Here is a 25,078-nt window from a genome sequence, read left to right as displayed (position 1 = left end):
TAACGCTTCAGTACAACACTCAGGTTTGTCTTCTGTTTTGACAGTGTTAATCAATCAAGTAGTTAATCCCACTGGGGCAGTGGGAAACTTCATAGACCAGGACACTGTGACCCGCCTGAATATCCTGACTCAGCTGCTATCACATCCCTGCAGGATCCACACCAATCAATGGATGGCCATCCGAGGAAGCACCATCTCCCCCTGCACATGGCCACTCCTTTTACAAGTCATGGTGCTCCATGAGTTGCAAATCTCCTTTCTCGTAACTGTCACAGCCCAGCACCCCATCATCCTGGGCTTTCCCAGGATGCAGCTCCATAACCCACAAATTTCCTGGAGGGACAAGGAAATCACCCACTGGACAGGCCATTGTCACCACCACTGCATCCTCAGCTCTGCATGGCCTCAATCTCTGTGGAAAATCCAGAGTACCATGCACCCATAGATGTACCATCCGAGTACCAAGACCTTCATGAAGACTTCAGTAAGACCAAAGCCAATGGTTTACATCCTCAATGTCCCTACAACTGTGCAATAGAGTTGCTTCCTGGAACCACTCATCCCCGCAACAGAATTTACCCCCTTTACTGTATATGACAACAAGCTGTGGAGGAGTACATCTAGGTGGCACTCCATCAGGGGTATATCCAGGCTTCTACATCACCCACTTTGACTTGCTTCTTCTTCTTGGAAAAAAGGGAGGTGAACTACCGAGGGCAAAAACAAGTAACAGTGAAGTAGCGATATGCCCTGCCACAAGTCATGGCAACTCTCAAACATCTCAGGTCTGCCCACATTTCACCAAGCTACCACATTTTCACCTACTCAGTTACCAGCCTCTCCTGTTCCCCTGGAACACCAACCCCAATTCCTCACCGGCCATGAATGACTGTATCCATAGGGGAGAACAGGCTTGGGAGAGCACCCACCAACAGGTGGTCCAAATCCACAAAGTCAACAGAGACCAAGACCAAGGAGAAAACCCTTGCTACCAGCTAGGAGATCGGGTCTGGCTGGCCACCAAAGAATTCAGGCAACCCCAAACGTGCAAAAAAATTAACCACAGGTACATTGGTCCATACAAAGTGATCAAGCAGATCAACCTCATCACCTGCAAACTAGATCATGTCTCCCATTTGAAACCAGTCATCCCAGGGCCATTGGCCTCCCACCTGAAAATTCAACATTGAGGGCCAGCTTGCTTATCTGGTAAAACCATTCACAACTCCTGCTGAAGAAATAGCCATCTGGAGTACCTTGTCAAGTGGGAAGGGTATGGCTCAGAGGTGCAGTGCTAAGTTCTTGCACATGACATCCTTGACCCCAATCTATACCGTGAATTCCATGTGTTCCCGGAGTGATCCCTTTGTGGAGTGTGGCTTGATCAGGTCCACTCAATCCACAGACTCGACTTCCCAGAACACAGTTCGGCCTACAAACATAGCTGCTCTGGAATACACACCCCAGAACCCACTACCTCTAACCTGCTCCCAATCACCAGACAATAGCAAAAACAGGTGTGGGTCAGTCGATCAACAAACAGAGTGTACTAGGCAAAGACAAAACACATGAATCAGAAAACAGGCAACTAACCTATCTTCAACCGATCCTCCTCAAATATTTTGAATGTGCACTTAATGACTTTGCACTTAACATTTTTTTATTGTACAGTTTGTGGCGGTAGCAGAACTGGTGTTTGATTGATCAGTCAATCAGATGGATGACTGGAATTCTGATGGCCATGTATTGGTCCATAAACTATATTTCTTCTTCTTTTATTTCTGTTTACCTAGTATGGCACAACTTAGCAAATCTAACATTTTGCAGGGTGCTCAGGTCACAATCATATTAATTTCAGTGCAATTATTGGAAAATTTGCATAGACAGAAATGTCAGTTGGGGTAGTTTTCTTTACAGTATCTCACAAAAGTGAGTACACCCCTCACATTTTTGTAAATATTTGATTATATCTTTTCATGTGACAACACTGAAGAAAGGTCACTTTGCTAGAATGTAAAGTAGTGAGTGTCCAGCTTGTGTAACAGTGTAAATTTACTGTCCTCGCAAAATAACTCAACACTCAGCCGTTAATGTCTAAACCGCTGGCAACAAAAGTGAGTATACCCCTAAATGAAAATGTCCAAATTAGGCCCAATTAGCCATTTTCTCTCCCCGGTGTCATGTGACTTGTTAGTGTTTCAAGGTCTCAGGTATGAATTGGGAGCAGGTGTTTTAAATTTGGTGTCATCGCTCTTACACTCCCTCATACTGGTCACTGGAAGTTCAACATGGCACCACATGGCAAAGTACTCTCTGAGGATCTGAAAAAAAGAATGGTTGCTCTACATAAAGATGGCCTAGGCTATAAGAAGATTGCCAACACCCTGACACTGAGCTGCAGCACAGTGTCCAAGAGAATACAGCAGTTTAACAGGACAGGTTCCACTCAGAACAGGCCTCGCCATGGTCGACCAAAGAAGGTGAGTGCACGTGCTCAGCGTCATATCCAGAGGTTGTCTTTGGGAAACAGACGTATGAGTGCTGCCAGTATTGCTGCAGAGGTTGAAGGGGTAGGGGTCAGCCTGTCAGTGCTCAGACCATACGCCGCACACTGCATCAAATTGGACTGCATGGCTGTCGTCCCAGAAGGAAGCCTCTTCTAAAGATGATGCACAAGAAAGCCCGCAAACAGTTTGCTGAAGACAAGCAGACTAAGGACATGGATTACTGGAATCATGTCCTGTGGTCTGATGAGACCAAGATAAACTTATTTGGTTCAGATGGTGTCAAGTGTATGTGGTGGCAACCAGGTGAGGAGTACAAAGACAAGTGTGTCTTGCCTACAGTCAAGCATGGTTTTGGGAGTGTCATGGTCTGGGGCTGCATGAGTGCTGCCATCACAGGGGAGCTACAGTTCCTTGAGGGAACCATGAATGCCAACATGTACTGTGACATACTGAAGCAGAGCATGATCCCCTCCCTTCGGAGACAGGGCTGCAGGGCAGTATTCCAGCATGATAACGACCACTGCCTTGCTAAAGAAGCTGAGGGTGAAGGTGATGGACTGGCCAAGCATGTCTCCAGACCTAAACCCTATTGAGCATCTGTGGGGCATCCTCAAATGGAAGGTGGAGGAGCACAAGGTCTCTAACATCCACCAGCTCCGTGATGTCGTCATGGAGGAGTGGAAGAGGACTCCAGTGGTAACCTGTGAAACTCTGCTGGGTTAGGCAGTGGGTTAAGGCAGTGCTGGAAAATAATGGTGGCCACACAAAATATTAACACTTTGGGCCCAATTTGGACATTTTCACTTAGGGGTGTACTCACTTTTGTTGCCAGCGGTTTAGACATTAATGGCTGTGTGTTGAGTTATTTTGAGGGGACAGCAAATTTACACTGTTACACAAGCTGGACACTCACTACTTTACATTGCAGCAAAGTGTCCTTTCTTCAGTGTTGTCACATGAAAAGATATAATCAAATATTTACAAAAATGTGAGGGGTGTATTCACTTTTGTGAGATACTGTATATTCTGTCTGAGCACCCACATAGGGACACACTGGACTGATTTTCAAACATGCACTGTGCTATCAGACAAAGACAGGATTTCCAAAATGGATTAAACCAAGTTATATTGCGTGAAATAACAAAGTAGTTGCCATTTGGAATGCACTTTTAATCTGATGCCATTTTTAATCTGAACGTTAAACCAAATAAATTTCTGGGGCTACATTAAAAGAGGCTAAGAGTATGGGCTAAATCACCTGAATGGAATTAGAGTTTCACAGACTTTACAGCTGTTGAATACAATGTAATATTAACAAAAACAACAACAAAAAAAAGTTAATATGAATTGTACTTGAACTTTAGGTATTTTAAAATGGGAACAAATATTCAATAATACCATTGCAATGAATCTTGGGTAAATGTGTATGATTGTGAAAATTGCTCATTTGTTAAATATTTTTAAAATGATGCAAAACACAAATTTTATATCAGGATTTACTGTCAAATAATTGAAGCGGTGGACAGCAAAGTGGAATCATTTGTTCCCTCCAACAGTGACCACTTAGATGGGCCATTTAAAGCAATTGTTTTTCATCACTTCAGTCTGAAAAGACACTACAATTGGCTCCTGTGGGCATTTTCACTTTGCTGTCCCCAGCTTCAATTATTTCACTTAGACCACGGTGACAGTTAAATAAATCGTAGCAGTTTTAACACAGCTGCACACATTTACATGATGGCGTTAATTCTGACAGTCAGAAACTTATAGGAGTTTCTGAAATTCAGTGTATTGTTATGCATGCTTAGAGTAGTGGCTGATCTTTGACTTCATCATAGTTTCCTGTGGAAATTGTGTTTTCGTTACTGACATACTTTAAAAAGCTTGTTCCCTCACTGCAATTTTTCATTCTCAAACCCATTCAGCGCTCGTATAATAGATGACTGTATAAAGCACTGTGTCTTTTTTGTGAAAATTGAAAAAGCAACAATTAAGACATCATTTTCAGAAGAGACTTTTGTTGCAAAATGTGATGAGTAGGTCATAAAACTGGAATGACAGCAGCTACAAAAGGGTAAAATAACACCCATTTGACTCGTTCTCCCACTATATCAGTATACATATATCAGTAAATCTCACTATTTTCATTTTGTTTTTTGTCTGAAATTGAGAAGTATACTTAAGATAGTTTGACATGATATTTCCAATATATACATTATCATTATGAAATGTATTATTTAATGCCATTTTTCACATACTGTAAAATTATAAGGGAATTTCGGTTCGCAATAATATCCTTGTCACCTATTCCTAGAATGTTTTTTTTTTTTAACTGTACAGTCTTGATAGCCTCTTATTGAGTAACAAGAACAGAGTAATTCAAACTAAAAAATAGTATCTTTAAATGTGCAAATTTTAAAATATTAAAAATTGATAAAAGTAATTTTGCTGTAATGACATATCTTTATACATCGTAATAATACAGCCAGGGCACATCCGGCAGCTGTGATTTAAAAAAAAAAAAAATTTTTCACTACATCATCATGACACCCTCACTCACATGACCCAGATGAGATCTCATTTTGTCCCTTAGCAGCAGTCTGTGTGTGTGTCGGTGTGTGTGTCGGTGGGTGGATGGTGTTTGTATTAATATTAATATTAATAAATTTTTCTAGAAATATTAATATTACAACAAACACAAATATACTGGATTTTTAAAGAAATATTTAGTGAAATATGTTGAGAAGTTATGGAGCACATACACGGATCAGCCACAACATTAAAACCACCTGCCTAATATTGTGTAGGTCCCCGTTGTGCTTCCAAAGCAGCTCTGACCCACTGAGGCATAGACTCCACAAGACCTCTGAAGCTGCGGTGCACTGTGTGTTCTGATATCTTTATATCATAGAGTACAGTAGCTCTTCTATGGAATCGGACCGGACGGGCACGCACATTGCTCTTTTACTGGTTGCCCTTTCTTGGACCACTTTTGGTACGTACTAAACACTGCATACTGGGAACACTCCCCAAGACCTGCAGTTTTGGAGATGCCCTGACACAGTCATTTAGACATCACAGTTTGGCCCTTGTCCAAGTTGCTCGGATAATTACACTTGCCCATTTTTCCTCTTTCCAACACATCAACTTTGAGAAATGATTGTTCACTTGCTGCCTAATATATCCCACCCCATTGCCATTACCATCAATTTTATTCTCTATACTTGTCAGTGTTATGGCTGATTGGTGTATTTCATTCCTCCTGCCACCCCCTCTCTGCAACTAGCTGGAGATAATCAACAAAAGTAATTAACAGTGTGCTGTGCAGCTAATTAACTCATCCTTAAAGAGTGGTTAATTACTTCTGTTCTGCTAGAAAGAAGAGGTAATATGTGCAATGACCAGACCTTTCAAGTGTGCTTTAGTTTAGCTTACATCATAAAGTTAGAAAAACGGAAAATATTTCTTATAAAATATGGATGCATCTTAAAAAATACTAAAGCAAGGTAAAACTGCACAACAAAACCTGATCTGAAGAAGACAATGTATGACATCAGGCAGGCCTTATAACTACTTAAGGGATTTATTTTTAAACTTCCCAGAAAATGTAAAGAGGTTGGAGGCAGGTACAGGGCAAAGAGTGGCATCCAAACTATTAGAATATATTTATATTACTGAGATGGAATCACCATTTGATACTATTGTATACTATTTTGGTAAATGGTCTGCACTTATATAGCACTTTACACTGTGTCTCATTCACCCATTCACACACACACCAATGGAAGCAGAGCTGCCATGCAAGGCGCTAACTTGCCATCGGGAGCAACTTGTGGTTCAGTGTCTTGCCCAAGGACACTATTGCATGTGGAGTCATGTGGAGTAAAGTGGGCCAGGAATCAAACTACTAACCCTACGATTAGTGGACAACCCGCTCTACCAACTGAGCCACAGCCGCCCCATATTTTTTTCATTATTGTTTTTGTTATTAATATCTCAATGTTGATATCATAGTTATTATTATTTTTTAATTGTATTTTCATTATTAGTGATGATAAAGAAACATCTGTGAAAACCACACACTAAATGGCTTGCCACTTCATTTTGTTGTATCTTTTATACAACAATGTATAAAAACATTTTGATGTATAAAAACATCTATGGCTATGCGATGAATTTTAAACTTGTATGGATTTAAGGGGTTTATTCATTTTCACTTTTCTATTCTATGCAATAAAATCTCTCATATCAATGTTGCTTTTCTTCTTGCAGTCTCTTACACATTTTAACCTGCTGCAGTCAACAAAAGTCTAAGTGTACAGCATTTTTATACTGCCTAGTCTCTTCAGCTTTATCTCGTTGAGCTAATGTTTATGCAAGCACCAGACCTGAAGCTTTATCTTTCACGCCAAGACAAGTCAAAGAGACAATGCCATCACAAATATTTCAAGGACAAAGAAAACAAAGCAAGTAAAAGGGAAGGCTGTGAAAATCAGATCAATTTATCAATGTGGAACCTCAACATTTTGTTTGTTTATGTATATAGCTCTCATAGCTGGACAATTTGGAGTGGTTTAAAAGGAGCAACCATCACAAATTGTTCTTTCATCTGCGATGACCATCAGAATAATAGAATGTGGGCTTGAATAATGGACCTCTTTGTCAGGAGCACCATTTTCATATGACTCATATGCAATAAATAACTGAATAAATAAATAAATAATCAAATACATTTAAATAATGTATTATAATAATGTTCAAAACAATGTGTCAGTATAGAAACCCTTTTGTGTTTATTTGATTAGATGGTTTATTATTATATTTCAGATTTACTCACTCTCTACCCCCAGGCAGGCCTTTCGTCTTATTATGCACAGATATAGTGAAAAATATGTTCCAAACAGTAGAGAAAACCAAAATATGAAGTACAAAACTTCCACTGTGTACATACTGCTAACTTTTTTCCTGTTCCTGTCAGCTTACCCTTTTTTTCTGCTGTCCCAAAGACATTATTGTTATAATGTCTCTGTAAAATGACATGACTGTGTCAGCAAAATGACTTACACACTTACACCAAACCTGTATGCTGTTTTCAGTGTAACACAAAAGAATAATTTCATAGAATATTTACACAGCTATACAGAAAAGCAGTTCATATGACACAAAACTCTCATGTGGCCATTTGGACTATAGTTTTTATGATGCCTTTATAGTGCACCTTTAAAGCTCATGATCACTATCTTCTGCCATTTTATGGAATAGAGCTGAATCTTCTTTTATGTTATGGAAAATAACAGTATTTGGGTTAGGGATGACATAAGGGGAAGTAAATGATAACAGAATTTAAATTTTTAGGTGAACTATCCCTTTAACTTTTTGAGCACAGACCTGACAAGGACATACAGATTAACATCAAAATACAATAGTTGCAGACCCTTTGAGGTTTATTGTCCAGAAAAGAGAATTAAAGTAATAAAAAAAGTTAAATAACTAGATTTGCAAATAATATATTTTTATTTTAATAAATGACCTTGTCCCAACCACAACCTAAAAACACACTTGAGTCAAATCCACCAATCCACATTTTACCATGTTCTAGTTTAAGTCTGAGGAGGATAACTCTCCCACTTTCAGTTTTATGAATCATTTTCTTAGAAAAGTGAATTTATTGAAAGGCCAGCAGTAAAGCCAGGTGACCGTTCATTATATTCATTCACAATATGCACACATTCATTGTCCATCTTCTGCCTAATATAGTGAAAACGGCTCAGTTAATGTTTCTTGTCTCGTCACAGTGACAATAAAGCATTACGTTACATGAATCACGCAGATGTTTGCATCCCTGGACATTACTGTTGGTCGTTTAACATTTCTGTAGTAAAACAGTTGTCAAATATTAAACTTTAGCTACTTAGCTCACATCATACCTCACAGTCTTTCACCGCTGAAATTGATTTGATTGGCCATTTCAACCATTTTGATATTGACGTGCGCTGCAAGACCACCGAGTCAGCCCAGCCTAAATTTTTTTTTAACTTTTGTCATACTAAAACATACAGTGCATAATTCAGTGAAGCAGAGCAGCATTAAAAATATCAAATATTGGGTGGAACAATTTGGCCATATCTTATTATTAGGGGGGGACGTGTCCCCCTCAGTGTCTATGGTGATTATGGCCCTGATCTACTGTAATGACACTCTGAATTAACATTAGATTTTTAAAACTTTTTTGTTTAAATTGACCATAAGAATTATCACTTCATATTGACTGTATTATTTGAAAAATTCCAAAATGTGCAAAACGTGCAAAAGTTAGCATGTTTGCCTCACACCTCCGGGGTTGGAGTTTCGAATCCCACCTCCGCCCTGTGTGCGCAGAGTTTGCATCCCCGTGCTTTCAGGGTTTCCTCTGGGTATACCAGTTTCCTGCCCCAGTCCAAATACATGTGTTGTAGGCTGATTGGCATTTCCAAATTGTCCATAGTGTGTGGATAGGTCTGTGGATCGGTGTGCAATCGTGCCCTGCGATGGGTTGTCCCCCACCTTGTGCCCTGAGTTCCCTGGGATAGGTTTCAGGTTTCCTGTGACCCAGTGTAGGATAAGAGGTATGGAAGATGGGAAAAATTCCCAGAACTTTTTTTTTCACATAAGTATAGTTATGTTTGCCAACTAAACTAGCATTTATCCAGTATAATATTTATAATATTTATATTTATATACTAGTATTTATCGAGCATAATATTCTTATATACTTAAAACAGATCCTGCAATGTATGCGGCTGTCAAAGAAGTGTAATTCAGTCTCTCCCGGATTTTGTGGTTTTGCAATTACAGACATTAATGCAAAATCAAGGAAACGCTGCACTATTCGCAGGAGCTTGCAATTTTTCAAAATAATCGCAGATTTTCCACAAATTTTGGCCAAGACGCATCATGTGAAGTACAGCTAAAAGGTCTCATCATTGTCGTTGTCGGATATCTGAATTGCCTGCAGCTATCTCTTTGTTGCAAAGTCAGAGGCTATTTTTAAAACATTAAGTGAAGTGAAAATTAATGAAACCTACTTGCTGTACTTGCCGACTTTTTTTTTCCCAGTAACCAAATAAACCAAATACACACCTTAGTTATGGCAATGTGGAGCACAATAATTTGGCACTTGTTGAAAATGTATTATAATCAAACACTTTAATTTTCTCTTGATTGTTCTGTTCACAATAATACAGTATATCTGCATACTTTATATACATCTCTAATTTTACATATACATGGGGACAAATTAAAGGAAGAAACAACAATGTCAGTAAGGTACTGGCAACCACAAGACACCTGTGGAACTGTTCTGGAGACATGAACAGCATTCTTCTAAAAGATATTTCCTGAACTGGAGTTTTGATGACGTTGATGACGTTTTGATGTCGAGGGACAGGCACAAATTCAAGCGACGATCAAACAGAATGTCAAAGTGCAAGGCAGAATCGAGAACCAGAAGAACAGTCCAAAATCCATGAGCAATAACAAAACAAAGACTTGGTATGGCAGTTGTGTACACAAAGCTGAACAAATATTTCACAGTGAGTGATTATGATGAGTGTGCTTATATAGAGTGTGGTTGTAAACGAGTCCAGGTGTGTGTAATCAGAAACAGAGTGGCTGTGAAGGTGACAGTGAACGTGATGTGTGGGAGCTGTAGTCCAATGAGACCATGTTTGTAGTCCAATGTGCATTGTGGGAAATGGAATTGAACACCAATTCTGTCAGAATGCTGATATTGTTATCCTGGAACAGAGCACTCCCATCAGGAATAAAAATGTTTCATCATAGTATAAAAGTGATCAGTCTGAATAATTTTGTATTGATTTGTATTGATCCTTCCTATAGGGAAGTATGGTGCTAAAACGAGTTTTTCCTTTAATTTCTCACCTATCTTCATATTTTATATATTTATGTACCGTTTGTCACTGAATTTTCATAATAATATTTGACTTTTAACAACCTCAAAGCTCAACCTTAATCCAATTGAGCTGCTCTGGTTAGAACAAAAGGTCTGAGACAGAGAAAGTGGTCTCCAGCCAGCGCCAGACCTTTGGGAAGTACTGCAAAAGGCACAACAGAGACATTCTCAGAGGAATGTCTGGAAAAAACTGGCTGTTTGAATGGAGAAAGTGTGTGCAGCAGTTACATCTTCCATGAGAGTGTTTTTAATGAAAATGTAATTTTTACTTATTGTCACAAATGTAAATAAATAAATAATGTTATTGCAAACTGACAGAGTTAATGTTCCTTTATTAATTAATTTTGAAGATATAAGTGTTCCCAAACCTTTGACAGATATTGTGAATCATACAGTATCATCATTAATGCAGACTTCTGTGTTTTGAGAAATGACTGTCACACTCAGCAGCCTCTTGTGCCAGTGCTAACTCATTAAATTGGTCTCAATGGATCTGCTGTAGCGAAATTTATATACATCACCAATCAACCGTACCAGCTTCATAATAAAACATACGTTAGTATATTCAGTGTAGCCTCCATTTACTACAGGTCTAATTATCATGCATACAAATAATAATATATCACAATTACTATATAGAGTTTTGCCTTTTCAGGAATGGATTTAGGAAAAACTACTTTGTTTAATATTTTAATGTGCCATAACACGCAAATCCATTGATGCAATTCACTTATGTCTAATAATGCTGACAGTCTAATATTTCCTCTGGGGATTTTTTTTTAATCTGATCAATGGCAACTGAACTGCAAGTAATAATTTAGTCTTTAACATCTCAGGCAATCAGTGCCATAAGATTCATAGTAAATCACCAGCTCCACTCCCTAGAACACATACACAGACACATTACTTTCACTCAGTCAAAACGAAATGATTAGTATTTAACCACTAAGGCAGAGGCTGTGAAATGAAAGCTCTACATTAATGTAATATTTCACAAAGTCCTGACTATGTGACACACACTATGAGCATACCAAACAAAAGAATGCTCTGTCGAACAACACTTTGTAGGCAGACTACATTATTATTGTATTCCAAGACACTATACCTACAGTGGTGCTTGAAAGTTTGTGAATCCTCAGACTTTGATAAATCCCTGTTTCTTAAATAAAACATTGTGCTCACTCACACCTGATTGTCATCCCATTGACTGAAAACCCCCGACTCTAATTTCACCTTCAAATGAACTGCTAAACTTACATGTTAGGTTCACATACTTTTGCCGGTCACAGATATGTAACACTGGATCATTTTCCTCAATAAATAAAGAAATGACCAAGTGTAATATTTTTGTCTCATTTGTTTAATTGGGCTCTCTTTGATGCAGAAATAAATAAAATTTGAAAGGGTTCACAAGCTGTCAGGTACCGCTGTATATGTTCCATAAACTGTTACCACAAAGTTGGAAACACACAATTGTATAGGATGTCTTTGTGCACTGTAGCATTAAGATTTCCCTTCACTTGAACTAAGGATCTTAAATCTGTTCCAGCCTGACAGTATCCCTATGCACAAAGCGAGGTCCATAAAAACATAGTTTGCCAAAGCTGGGGTCGAAGAATTCTGTGGCCTGCACAGAGACCTGACCTCAGCCCCACTGAGTAGATCTACACTATCAACATGAACTACAGAGTAACATAGTAAGGTCCATGAAAGAATGGAAAGGGTTGCCAGAAAGAGAATCCACCATTAATAGATCTCAAATACAATATTCAGTAACTGGCCTAGTAAGTATATGTGATAGACAGTGTTTATATCCATGCTCACAGGGTTGAACGGCACCTGCCTTCAGTTACTGGGCAAATCTAGGGGGTGAAAAACATAACTATTGTATATCAAGTCATTCTGTTCATCTGGCTGGACATGGATTGATGGCAAAAGCTGTTCAGCTATCTTGGTGCCTTGCCTGTATTTTTCTCCTCACTTGTGAGTCACATTTACACCCTCAGATAATGTCACAGAATGTCCTTCATGTCACCCTCTTCCAAAGGGATCCTTTATCAGTGCTAGGCACCAACCCCATCTGGGCATTTGGTGCTGACAGGAAGATGAGCATATAGATCAGTCAGAACCCAAAAGTCATTTTTTTTTAAATAGATGGGATTATTACTGTATGATGTTTTGATCTCAGCCTGTCTGATGACTGTGTCTGCTTGTTTTCTGATCCCTAATAAGGACACTGAAATGTGTTTTGGAAAAGCAGCTTCAACAAAACATTTAGACTTATAGCAGGTTGACTCTGGCTACCGTTTAAGGCAGTACATTGTTTTATTTGTCCTTATCCTTTAAAGTGCTTATCTAAAAGTGCCCTATATTGCTAGGAATACTGTTCATAATTATTATTTATAATTAAATTATTATTTTTATTTACTGTGTGAGTAGAATGTACTACTACACTAATCCTACAGTGGTGCTTGAAAGCTTGTGAATTTTCTATATTTCTGCATAAATATGGACTAAAACATCATCAGATTTTCACACAGGTTCTAAAAGTAGACAAACAGAACTCAATTAAACAAATGAGAAAAATAAATCATACTTGGTCGTTTATTGATTGAGGAAAATGATTCAAAATTACATATCTGTGAGTGACAAAAGTATGTGAACTGTTGCTTTCAGTATCTGGTGTGACCCCCCTTGTGCAGAAAAAAACTGCAACTAAATATTTCCAGTAACTGTTGATCAGTCCTGCACATTGGCTTGGAGGAAGTATAGCCTATTCATCAGTACAGAACAGCTTCAACTCTGGGATGTTGGTGGGTTTCCTCAAATGAACTGCTTGCTTCAGGTCTTTCCACAACATTTCTACTGGATTAAGGTCAGGACTTTGACTTGGCCATAACAAAACATTAACTTTATTCTTCTTTAACTGTTCTTTGATAGAATGGCTTGTGTGCTTAGGGTCGTTGTGTTGCTGCATGACCCACTTTCTCTTGAGATTCAGATCACAGGCAGATGTCACGACATTTCCCTTTAGAATTCGTTGGTTTAATTCAGAATTCATTGTTCCATCAATGACAACAAGTCGTCCTGGACCTGATGCAACAAAACAGGCAAAACCCATTATACTACAACCACCATGTTTCACAGATGGGATATAATGTTCTTATTATGGAATGCAGTGTTTTCCTTTCTTTCAGTGTTTTTCTTCCTTTCTACAAAGATAAGACTTCTCAATTAAATGATAGTTTGGTCTCATCCATATACAAAACAATTTTCAAATATTCTTCTGGATTGTCCACGTGATCTTCAGCAAACTGCAGAAGGGCAGCAATGTTCTTTTTGGAGCGCAGTAGCTTTCCCCTTGCAACCCTGCCTTTAGAGATTAATTTGTAACCTTTTCCAGCCTGATGAGCATCAACAACTCATTTTCTGAAGTCCTCAGAAATTTCCTTTGTTCATGCCATGATACACATTCACAAACATGTATTGTGAAGCTCACACTTTCATAGCTCTCTGTTCTTTAAATAAAAACATCCCACTGATTGAAAACACCTGACTCTAATTTCACCTTAAAATTAACTGCTAATCCTAGAGGTTCACATACTTTTGCCACTCACAAATATGTAATATTGAATAATTTTCCCTAATAAATAAATGACCAAGTATAATATTTTTGTGTCATTTGTAAAATTCTAAAAGGTTCACAAACTTTCACGTACCACTGTACCTGGACCTTGGGTTCTAGCATTATGTTGGAAGAAATATTAAAGAACCTTATACACATATTTTACATTTTCTTCTAATTAATTCGTCCTTAATTCTAGTATGCATGTCAAAATAACTCTAAAGGCCAAGGTATGAGGTAGGAGTAATGCAATGGTCCCTTCCATTCATAACAAAGAAAATAATAACTTGCATAACAATTACTAATTTGCACAGCACTTTTCATAGCACTAGAGAGCACATTTATACGACTACTATACAGGACAAGGACAAATAAAAAAAAAATCCTCTGTATCACACAGGAGCCAGAGGCGACAGGATATAAACAGAGGGTTTTATTTGAAGCTTTTCCAAAAATCCTTTTCATAGACTATAGAAGGGATCAGGAGCAGACAAATTCATTATAGAAAAAATCATTTTAAAAAAATCATACAATTCATAAAATTATGTTGTTGTTGTTTTTTTTTTGTTTTTTTTTTAAAACAGACTGAAGTCAAAACAAGAAAAACACTAGAAAAATGAGAATAACAAAGCGAGCAAAGAAGGAAAGTGTCAACTAAAAAAGCTAAAGGTATCGGAAACATGGAGAAACATAGCTTACAACTGCAACTTTAACATATAGAGGACAATGCAAAGACAAGACACAAACATACACGCACTAGCCACTTTAATAGGAACATCTGCTCACTCATGCAATAATCCAATCAGCCAATCATGTGGCACCAGTGTAATGCATAACATCATGCAGATACAGGTCAAGAGCTTCCGTTAATGTTCACATCAGAATGGGAAAAAATGTAATCTCTCTAACCTTGAAGATGGCATGCTGGTTTGTGTAAGGTGGGATGTTTTGAATATTTTAGAAACTGCTGATCTCCTCAGATTTGACATACAACATTCTCTAGAGTTTACACAGAATGGTGAGAGTAACACCTTGCTGAAATGAGAGGTCAGAGGAGAATGGCCAGACTGATTCAGGCTGACAAGAAGTCTACAGTAATTCAAATAAGCACCCTTTACAACACTGGGGAGCAGAAAAGCATCTCAGAATGCTCAACACATCCCGCCTTGAGGCAGATGGGCCCTAAACAGCAGAAGACCACAGCAGATTCCACTCCTGCCAGCCAAGAACAGGAATCAGTGGCTATATTGAGCACAGGCTCACCTAATCAGGACAACTGAATTGGGAAATTCAATTGAATTGGGAAATTGGGGAATTGTGAAAACCATTGCCTGCTCTTTTTTCCCGTCTTCAACTGTCAGTTTTGGTGAGCATGTGACCAATGTAGCCTCAGATTCCTGTTCATGTCAGCTCAAACCAACCTGGCCAATCTTCTCTTACCATTTGCATCAACAAGGCATTTCTACCTGCAGAACTGCAGCTCACTGGATGCTTCTTTTTCACACCATGCTGTGTAAACTCTAGAGACTGTGGTGTGAGAAATTCCCAAGGGATCAGTTTTCAGCTTCTGAAATACTCCAACCAGCCTGTCTGGCACTAACAACAGTGCCATGCTCAAAATCACTGAGGCCTTGTTTACACCTGGCATTAACATGCGTCCTGTGTGATCCGGTTGAAAGTGGACACTGTTAAGTACAGGTGTCAACAGGGTCAAATGTGTCTCGGAGATGCATTGTAATTTGATCACTCAAACCACATTCGAAGGTGGTCTGGAACAGTGAGTGGATATAGGACTGCCATCCTTGTAACACTACATATAGTTAAGTTCTGGTCTGCTGTTGTGGGGAGTCCTTTTTGATGCTACAATTTTCACATGAACTTTTGTCTAGAGTTTAGGGAACTGGAATTCAGAGCAAACTGGTTTTTATCAGTCAAAGTAGCTGTAGTCCACACCTCCAAACTCATTTTCTTAACGAGACTCCAGGTGTGCAAAAGTCATTAACTCAAGAGTTCACATAATTTTTCCACAAGCACTAGGCTTTTTTTTTGTTGTTCTCAATAAAGACATGAGGGATCAGAATTTTTTTGTGTTATTATTTTAGGCACATTATATTTGTCAATACCCTTGACTCAGATGAAGATCAGATCACATTTTATGACAAATTTATGCAGAAAACCATGAAATTCCAAATGGTTCACATACTTTTTCTTGCCACTGTAGTTGCTTCAAATCACTAAGATTACTACAGTTGCAAGTTAAATCTGTAAAGTTGCAGTTTGGAAAATACTGTGTAACCTTGGTTTTGATGTTTTTGAGCCCTGATTTTCTTCTGTCGCAGTGCTGCAGTAGTAAATTTGAAATTCATAATCACAAAACTTGCCAAAAGCCTACCAGTAATTGGGTGCTCTACAATATTCAGAGGAGCTTACAATTTTTCTAAATTACTACAGATTTTCTACAGATTTGGGCCAAGCTACACACCACTGTACCTAGACCTTGGCTTCTAGAACTATGTTTGAAGAAATATTAAAGAACTTTATACACATATTTGGCATTTTCTTCTAATTCATTCGTTCTTAATTCTATTACGCATGTAAAAAAAAAAAAAAAAAAAAAAAAACCTCCAAATGCCAAGGTATGAGGTAGGAGTAATGCAATGGTCCCTTCTATTCATAACAAAGAAAATAATAACTTGCATGACAATGACTAATTTGCACAGCACTTTTCATAGCACTAGAGAGCACTTTTACACGAGTACTATACAGGACAAGGACAAATAAAACAAAATCCCCTGTACCACACCGAAGCTACAGATTTTCTGCAGATTTGGGCCAAGATGCGGCGTGTGACGTTATCACAACGCGTATTCAGCCAAAGCCCTCTTAGATTCATGTGAGTTGAACATAAGTACAGCTAAAAGGTTTCATTTACCGATAAACATCACTGCGAAAGACCATGCAAAACAAGTTTGTGCAATTGCAATTTCGCCAAATCAAGTAGTTTTCCACAAAAAAGCACAAAAAATTCACAAATTGCATCGTAAATTTTTGAAAAAAGCCGCCACAAAATCAAGCATTTTTTGCTGCAACAATTACAAAACTCCGCAATATCCTGTTCAGGCTGATTGACTTTGAATATGGCGTACAGAAAGATAATATGAAAGGGATAACGCTTAAAAAATCTCTTAGCTGTAGTGTTTTTGTGTGTGTATATCCTCCAGTACTCCCGTTCATGAACGAACATGAATGGATACCCCTGTTGAGTGGCGGTTGGAGTGTTTCATAGACATCAATAAATCTTATTGAGTGCAGCCAGTGGTCAATAGCTGCCAGAGTAAAGATACACTATAGCTGAAATGCTACACAAAGGCATGAATGCAGCATCATAATCATGCTCACAGTTCCAGTGAAAGGACTGGTATCAAACACAATAGCCCCAAACTGAATAAGGTACAGTATGTCTGGGTTCGTGGGTGGCTTTGTATTTCTGAAAACATCTTATTGCCCTCAAAGGAGTTACATGACCTCATGCCTGTATGCCTGTTGAAGTGTGTGTGCACATGTTTCTTTGCTAGACCCCTAGCAGTGGCTTGACCTCATGGAAATGGAAAATACGGCTTTGGTCCATTGAGCTCGCGCTGGGATGTGATTTAGGAGACAATGACTCGCACCCCTGCCTCCACACTGACTGACCCCTTCCACCGACCTCTTCTCTCAATTTCACTTACGCATAATTAGCCGCGTTGGATGAAGTGGGTCATTATGTCATAGCATTTCGTTCCGTCTGCGTCATTTCACGCCAGAAAGCGCTTTCTCTGGAGGACTGAGGGAGTTAAAAGACTTGTGCGCGCACACTGGAGTCGTGGAGAGCAACTTTATTCTCACGGAAAGCAAGTTCTGGGAGGGAAAAGCCCAATAAGCCAACCCCTCTCTCTCTCTCTCTCTCTCCTTACTACGTCTGTCACCCCGTTTCTCTGTCAGTTCACTTACTTAGTCAGACTTGTGGCTGCACTTCGGCGGCATCAGACGGCGGCGCGCAACAGAAGCGGACGCTGCGCACAAAGCAATGATGAAGGTCAGTAAACCTCATGAACATGCCAGGGTTATAATGAGGAACTAAGACGTGGAGGCGACCTACTTATCCGATTCCGATTCATCACATTATAGGCTATTTCTATCAAATGTGATATATTTAAAGCAAATAATAATAATAATAATAATAATAATAATAATAATAATAATAATAATTGAACATCTGTATGTGTCCTGCGGGCTCAGTTGAACTTTTATTTGTCGGTTTAAGCATCAGAATAATATCGAAATATTTTCTGATGATATTATAGCGACGATACAATACACAGTACGCTCTTTAAACCTATTATCGAATTAAAGAAAACTTATATTTATGTAAATGTTCCTAGAATTTTGATTTCATCATCATCATCATCATCATCATCATCATCATCATTATTATTATTATTATTATTATTATTATTATTATTATTGTTATCATTATCAAAATTATATCATGCATGCTATGTTTACACTCCCATCACATTATAGTAGCGGAGATCAGCTCTAAATGGCGCATACACATAGGAAAGCTTTATCAAATAAACATCAGTGTTTAAGTGGATTACGCTAAGAAGCCCCGAACTCTCTCTCTGTACGCTGTAACACATCCCATCGCTGCTGCAGACTATTATACATGTAATCAAACATTTCGATTCCTCCCTCGCTCTTTCTCTGTGTGTCTCTGTGTGTCTGTGTGTGTCTGTGTGTCGGTGTAGCCGTGCTCGGGACTGATGCGGTTCCGCTGGGCGCTCTTCGCCAGCGCGTGTCTGCGGATGGTGAGCGCGGACTGTGGCTCTGATTGCGCATACTGCTCTGTGCACCTGCGCCTGCAACAACCACACGCCAACTCTGTAGTAAGTCTGTCGACACTCTGTGTCTGTGCGCGTGCACTACTCTATAGCGTTAAAACAGCAATACTTACTCCTCAAAACGCAAACACACACACAGTTGGGTGGGAAGCAATAATAATAATAATAATAATAATAATAATAATAATAATAATAATAACATGCACAGCATAATGATTATATTATATATTATATCATTTTTAGCACAAGTATTTAAAATTCTATAAAAGGTCTATTGTTTATAGTATTGTACTCCCCCTTACCACAATGAAATACATCATTCTGTTTGAGATTCTCTGATTCATGGCGTTCTTATCAGAAATTGATTAGAAAGTTAATCCAAAAAAAAAAAAAGGCTGATGTGTATTGATATTACATCCATTGATGCCACAAAAGAAATATTGTCTGTGATTTATAGATTGTGTAGCATTTTCATGCTATGGCATATTTCCTGACTCAGTTCATGGTGCTTGATGATGTAATGATCAAAGATGCCTTAAAACTGTTTTGGAGTGCTTCATGACAGAAGATTTTGTATGTGTTTGTGTGTGTGTATTTGGGTTTAAAAATATTTAGATGCAAAAAAATATTTAGTTGCATTCTATTTCTTCTATTTCCTCTTTGGAAACATTCTGACATTGTGATCCCATTATAATGGAAAGGGGGGAAAAAGCCCTTTCTCCATGTTTCCAAAAACAAAATACAGATGAAAGAACAGAGGAGTTAAAACACTATAATTTGAGTTTTAGTTCAAGTGTACGTATTATATTAATATGTATCGCAATAGACAGTACAATGCAAAAAAGGCTGTATGTTAGATTTTCTAAAATTATTCTCACTGCATTAAAATTCATATGGTTTGTCAAGAGCTTTACTCTGCTTCCCACCCGCACACGCTTACTCATTACACATGGCACACTGCTACATAAAATAGAATGCAGTTAGTCATGTCTAATATTGACTCTGATGTTGGTAAGAAACAACCATCAACACTGATGTGTCTAATTATGCCAGTGTCAGATAGTGTTGGTATATAAATGCGTTTGTAACACCAAAGACTGCAGGTGGTATGTATCTCATAGACCATATTCATGTGTTTTGGCAGGAATGCGTGTTGCAATGTGAAGGTCATCTTTCCACTGGTGGCTCTTGGGCTACATGTCAAGATTTCCTGCAGACAACTGAAAGCACTCCTGAAGCAGGGCAAGCATCCACAGAAACCTATAGCCTAGCCCAACAACACCATGAGGAGAAAAAATATGGCGGCTTCATGAAGCGATACGGTGGTTTCATGAAGCGTTACGGAGGCTTCATGAAACGGTACGGGGGCTTCATGAAAAAAGCGGCAGAGGTTTATGGGCCGCAGCCAGATGACATAGACCAAGGCAGAGAAATCCTGTCTAAGAGCGACATGGAAATGCTGGCCAATCTGGTTGATGATGATGCAGAGAGGGAAGGACCTGCAACGAAGGACATCCTTAATGCAAAGGGAGAGGTTGATGAGTTAGAGGGCATGGTAAAGCGCTATGGTGGCTTCATGAGAAGGGGTTATGACTCCGGGGGTGGGGCAAAACCGCTACAGAAACGCTATGGTGGGTTTATGCGGCGCGTGGGCAGGCCAAATTGGGGGGAGGAGCCTAGATTTTATAGAGGTGTCTTTAAACGTTCGGCACATGAGGAGGAAGAGCAAGAGAAGTCATCAAATATGGTCAAGAAATATGGGGGTTTCCTGGAATACTGATGTCCTTGCAGATTGTGGTTAGCTGTTGGTATTTATGTTCTATCACACTTCATCTGTTAACTGTTAAAGGTTCTTTGTAATCACGGCAGACAAAATTACATGCTTATAATACACTTGTGCTGACACCATTTGAATAATTTGCTTGTAATATCTTTGCAGTGCTAAACATTTTCAGAATGTGAAATAAAAACACTTTCAAAGTTCAAAGTTTTCAAAGTATATAGTGGATACTGGAATTCATGTTTCATAGATGCAAGCCTGTGTGGCAGATTCAGACAACAGATCAAAGTTTTATCACTTATGCTGGTCTGGCCTACCTTCATTTGTTCCTTTTCCCCATTTCCTTGGCAGCATTACAGATAAAGTTCTCTACACCAAATTTACTTAGAGATTGATCCAGGAATATGTCTCTAATTTACCAGCGCAACAGACTTAGTGGTGTAAAAGTCTTTTTTTTAAAGAGGGATTTCCCCACACAGCCGTGTTTCTCATAGTGGGTTGTTCTGTTGACTGTTTAAATTTGTTATATGCTGTGCAGCTTGAATAAACTGCTCGAAACTGCAAAACAATGCCTCTGTGTTTCAAAATGCCTCTGGTTTGTAACAGTCTAAATTTACTGATTCAGAGATACATCCTGCCGCATCTCTGAGAGGTGCTTCAACCTACCATTATGTAGCTATAATTAGTACTTTTATCAGAGTGCTTCAAGATGATGTTTTTCCCATTAATGTATAACCTACACAGTAGATCAGCATCTACACCTTAGGATGGTAGTGACAGAAATAATAGAAATCTTTATGATTATGATATTAATAATAATGATGTTTTCTGTGTTTGATTATCTGTTCATTTTAAAACAATATAACAATGAACAATACATCACATCATTGTAATGGTCTAAAGGGCAGCTGGCTTTCTTACATATAGCTACATGATGTTTATTCAATGAAAGAAGTAAACATTTCTACAGCAAGCTATTTGTTTAATACAAAGTTCTGTAAATGTTAATGCAGTTACCTTATATTTGATGAACTTAAAAAGTAGGGAAAATAGTAATTGTGCCATTTGCAAAGGAATGGATAGCCTACTAAGTCAATCCTTAACACCCCCCTTTTCCTGATATCACAGCTTGCAAGCTCTTTTTGTAGCCAGCTAGGAATCTTTCTATACTTTTTTTATGAATTTTCAAAGACAAATCTTTGCAGAACATTTCTAGCTGTGAAATATTCTAGGACCGTCTCGCATGCACAGCATGTTTAAGATTTTAAGAATTTCAATTATACTCAAGTCAACGGACGGAGGGCCATTTCAAAAGCTTCACCTTGCATTTCCTTGAATTAGGTCATGATAGATTTTGAGACATGTTTTGGACCATTGCCTTCTTGTAGAAGCCATTTCTTTTGAGCTTCAGTTTCTTGACTATTATATACTAAAATCCATTCTTTCATCTGCCTGTGCAATGTATCCTGTGACACTGGCTGCCACACAACCCTAGTATAATAGAATCACCCCATGCTCAACAGTTGGCAAGGTGTTATTTTCATCAAATGCTATGGACAAAAAAAAAAAATCAAATCTTCACCTGAGAGCTAAGGGTCAAGAGCTCTGGGCCAAGGCCTACTTATTTGCAAGGCAATATAGTTAACTGAAGTGAAAAGGCTGAGTGAGATGGTAACAGTTCAATCCACTTCTAGAGCATGCTTATATGATAGCCTGCTCACCTCTATAATAGGCTGATGTCATAGTTCACTGGGCTGATCCATTCTGTGATAATATAGAGAATGGTAAAAAAAAAAAAAATCCAAGTGGTATGTACCTTTGGCATCCGACCTGTGAAATATTGCTTCATAGTAATTGCTTAGATATTGCTTCATAGTCTGATTACAATATTTATTCAGATGATCCATCTGCAGGTACCCCAAGGTTTGTATGTGACTTTCCTGGGGTTGCTAATACAATTATTTCACCAATGACTGTACATAGGTATATACAGGAGGCCACTCCAGAATAATAGCTTATATAATGTCTGTCCAAGACTCTCTTAGAACAGGACACCAGTAGTTTTCACCTGCTCATTGTTCTTATGCTCACACCTTCTGAAAGATATAACAGAGAGGGTTAGCATCTATCAATCTCTAACGATTTTGCTTGCCCTTCTCTTCAACATTGTCCTTGCGAAAGGTGTACGGGACGCCACGTACCACAATAGTGGTACTTGTTAATGTGTGGTTCACTTATCTTGTCAGAGCTTATCTTGTCCTTAGTACTGATCCCTGGAAGTTCAGTTATGACAGTACTCTAGGATAAGGCTTGGCATCACATGTATATACCTCATATATTTAACCTGCAACACCTCCCATAAAATTTTAGTTTATCTTGAGTGTGTCTTGAGTATGTTGTGGCTTACAAATAGGTAACAAGAGGTGGTGGTTTCTATACACTACCCAGACTGTGTCTTTAATTAATATATCAAATTAATATGCCAATTTGCCTTATTTCTCTCTCTCTCTCTCTCTCTCTCTCTCTCTGTATATATAACCTATGTATCCTGTAACCAATAACCAATATCCTTATCTCTTGTGCTATCTTAGTCTTTATGATGCATACTGACCTTTCTAAATAAGGACATTTAAAGACATTATCCAAGTGAATTGAAATGCTCATGTTATAGCCTATACACAGGGAATAATAACTGAGTTATAAATTCGTCACCTTTGGTTGCGGTTATCATAAATAATAGTACTTTTAGTAATGGACTTTGTATGCCCTTACACATAACAGTATGTCACAACACTGACATGGTCTAATTTGCATGGCTCATCCAGCAACTTTACAGCCCTTTTCCTTTTGCAATTTAAAGGCAGCAAATAGTACTGTGTAAAAGCCTTAGACACATGTAAAGAAATAAAAGTTTGATACACTAAAAAAATAAATTTTGAAGAGCAGTAAACTGTAATAAGAATGATTAAAATAGTAATATTTGGTATAACAACGCTTTTTTGGTATAAATACACTTTATGCAGTATTCTAAGGAAATTGGCTGGTGAGTATCTTGGAGAATCTGTCACAGTTTTTATGGGGACTGTCATCACAAGCTGATGGCCTTCATTATGTTTTTTTTTCTTTTATGAAAAGTGGTCTGTGATGTTGCTTTCTTTACTGACATTTTCTTAACATTTTTGTTGGAAAAATAATGTTTAGAAATCTAAATTTTTTTTACTGACTCAATAACACAAAATAAACATTTAAGATAAAAATTAGTATTAAAAAACATTTGAGTGCATAAGAACTTTGCACAGCACTGTACCTAAGTAAACTTATGTATTAAACACAAAGAAAGACTTTTATTTTTCATTATATATACCACAATAAAGCAGTTACTGAAGAGGAATGAATAAATAAATAAATAAATAAATAAATAAATATGAATGAATGAATGAATGAATGAATGAATGAATATAAACCACTTTATCCTGGTCTGTGTCATAGTGGCTCTGCATAACACTTGGAAGGAGGTGGGAAGACACCATGAATGGGATGACAGTTTTATAAAGAAATGGACTAATAAGTTCTTCTAAGCATCTTGGAGACCTTTCAGCAGTTCAAGTTTTGAATGAGAACTATGGTCTATTAAGCTTTCTTAGCTAAGAGACTATGTCCTCTATCTAAAACTTATCCATTTTAAAAAGTCTTAGGTTTTATCAGTGTGTGGCTAACAGTACACTAGTACATCAATGGATGACTCTGTTTGTTGTGTCTTAGTGTGCTGTGTATAGTTGATTTCATTTATTCATATTCACCACTGTATTAGTACACCAAAATTTCAGAATTGATCTTTGTATTTTAACCCCCTGGAGTCGAGACTTTTTGAGTCGAGTTGATTTTTGAACTAAAGATCAAAAGGTTAAACAATAAAGACAATTTTTTGCTCTTATTTACCAAGTGTGCCAATATTAGTGGAAGGTATTGTATGCAATTTGGGGAAGGGAGCCAAAGCCACTGCATACACCAGTATATACACATTCTTCATTATTTATTTATAAGTAAAACAAAATTTTTGGTGAGCAATAATATTGACCCCCCCCACCCCCCACCCCCCACCCCACACACACACACACACAAATTTTAAGTTGTGAAGATGTTGGCATTCCAAAACTGACAGCAGACAAAGTTTTAAAATGTCTAAATGACCTAATAAAAGACATTAAATATAAAGAAACAGGACTGAATTAATCAGCAATTATTTCCCCACCAAATGTTAGCACAAACAGTGGTCAAATTGTGAGTGAAATTTACTTCAGGTAATGAGACAGAGACTGATGTAGATGCTGA

At 38.1% G+C, this 25,078-nt stretch overlaps 2 protein-coding genes across 5 annotated transcripts in view; both read left to right on the top strand.

Moving 5' to 3' along the window:
- The window catches only part of zgc:56231 (KISc_KIF23_like and GBP_C domain-containing protein), a 185,905-nt gene that overhangs the window by 116,005 nt on the left and 44,822 nt on the right, over positions 1-25,078 (top strand). The window lies entirely within an intron of this gene.
- penkb (proenkephalin b) lies at positions 17,737-21,302 on the top strand. Its single transcript, XM_017471259.3, has 3 exons — positions 17,737-18,158; positions 18,874-19,011; positions 20,111-21,302. Exons 1-3 carry the CDS (start codon positions 18,150-18,152, stop codon positions 20,744-20,746), a joined length of 783 nt encoding a protein of 260 aa, XP_017326748.2. The 5' UTR covers positions 17,737-18,149; the 3' UTR covers positions 20,747-21,302.

This window comes from Ictalurus punctatus, chromosome 7 (assembly GCF_001660625.3).
Source record: "Ictalurus punctatus breed USDA103 chromosome 7, Coco_2.0, whole genome shotgun sequence".
Lineage (NCBI taxonomy): Eukaryota > Metazoa > Chordata > Actinopteri > Siluriformes > Ictaluridae > Ictalurus > Ictalurus punctatus.
The sequence above is the reverse complement of the archived record's forward strand: the minus strand, read 5'-3'. Positions and strand labels throughout refer to the sequence as shown.

Coding starts and splice junctions, on each gene's coding strand:
- penkb (XM_017471259.3), top strand. Junction 19,012..20,110: donor AACCACACGCCAACTCTGTA/GTAAGTCTGTCG, acceptor GTGTTTTGGCAG/GAATGCGTGTTGCAATGTGA.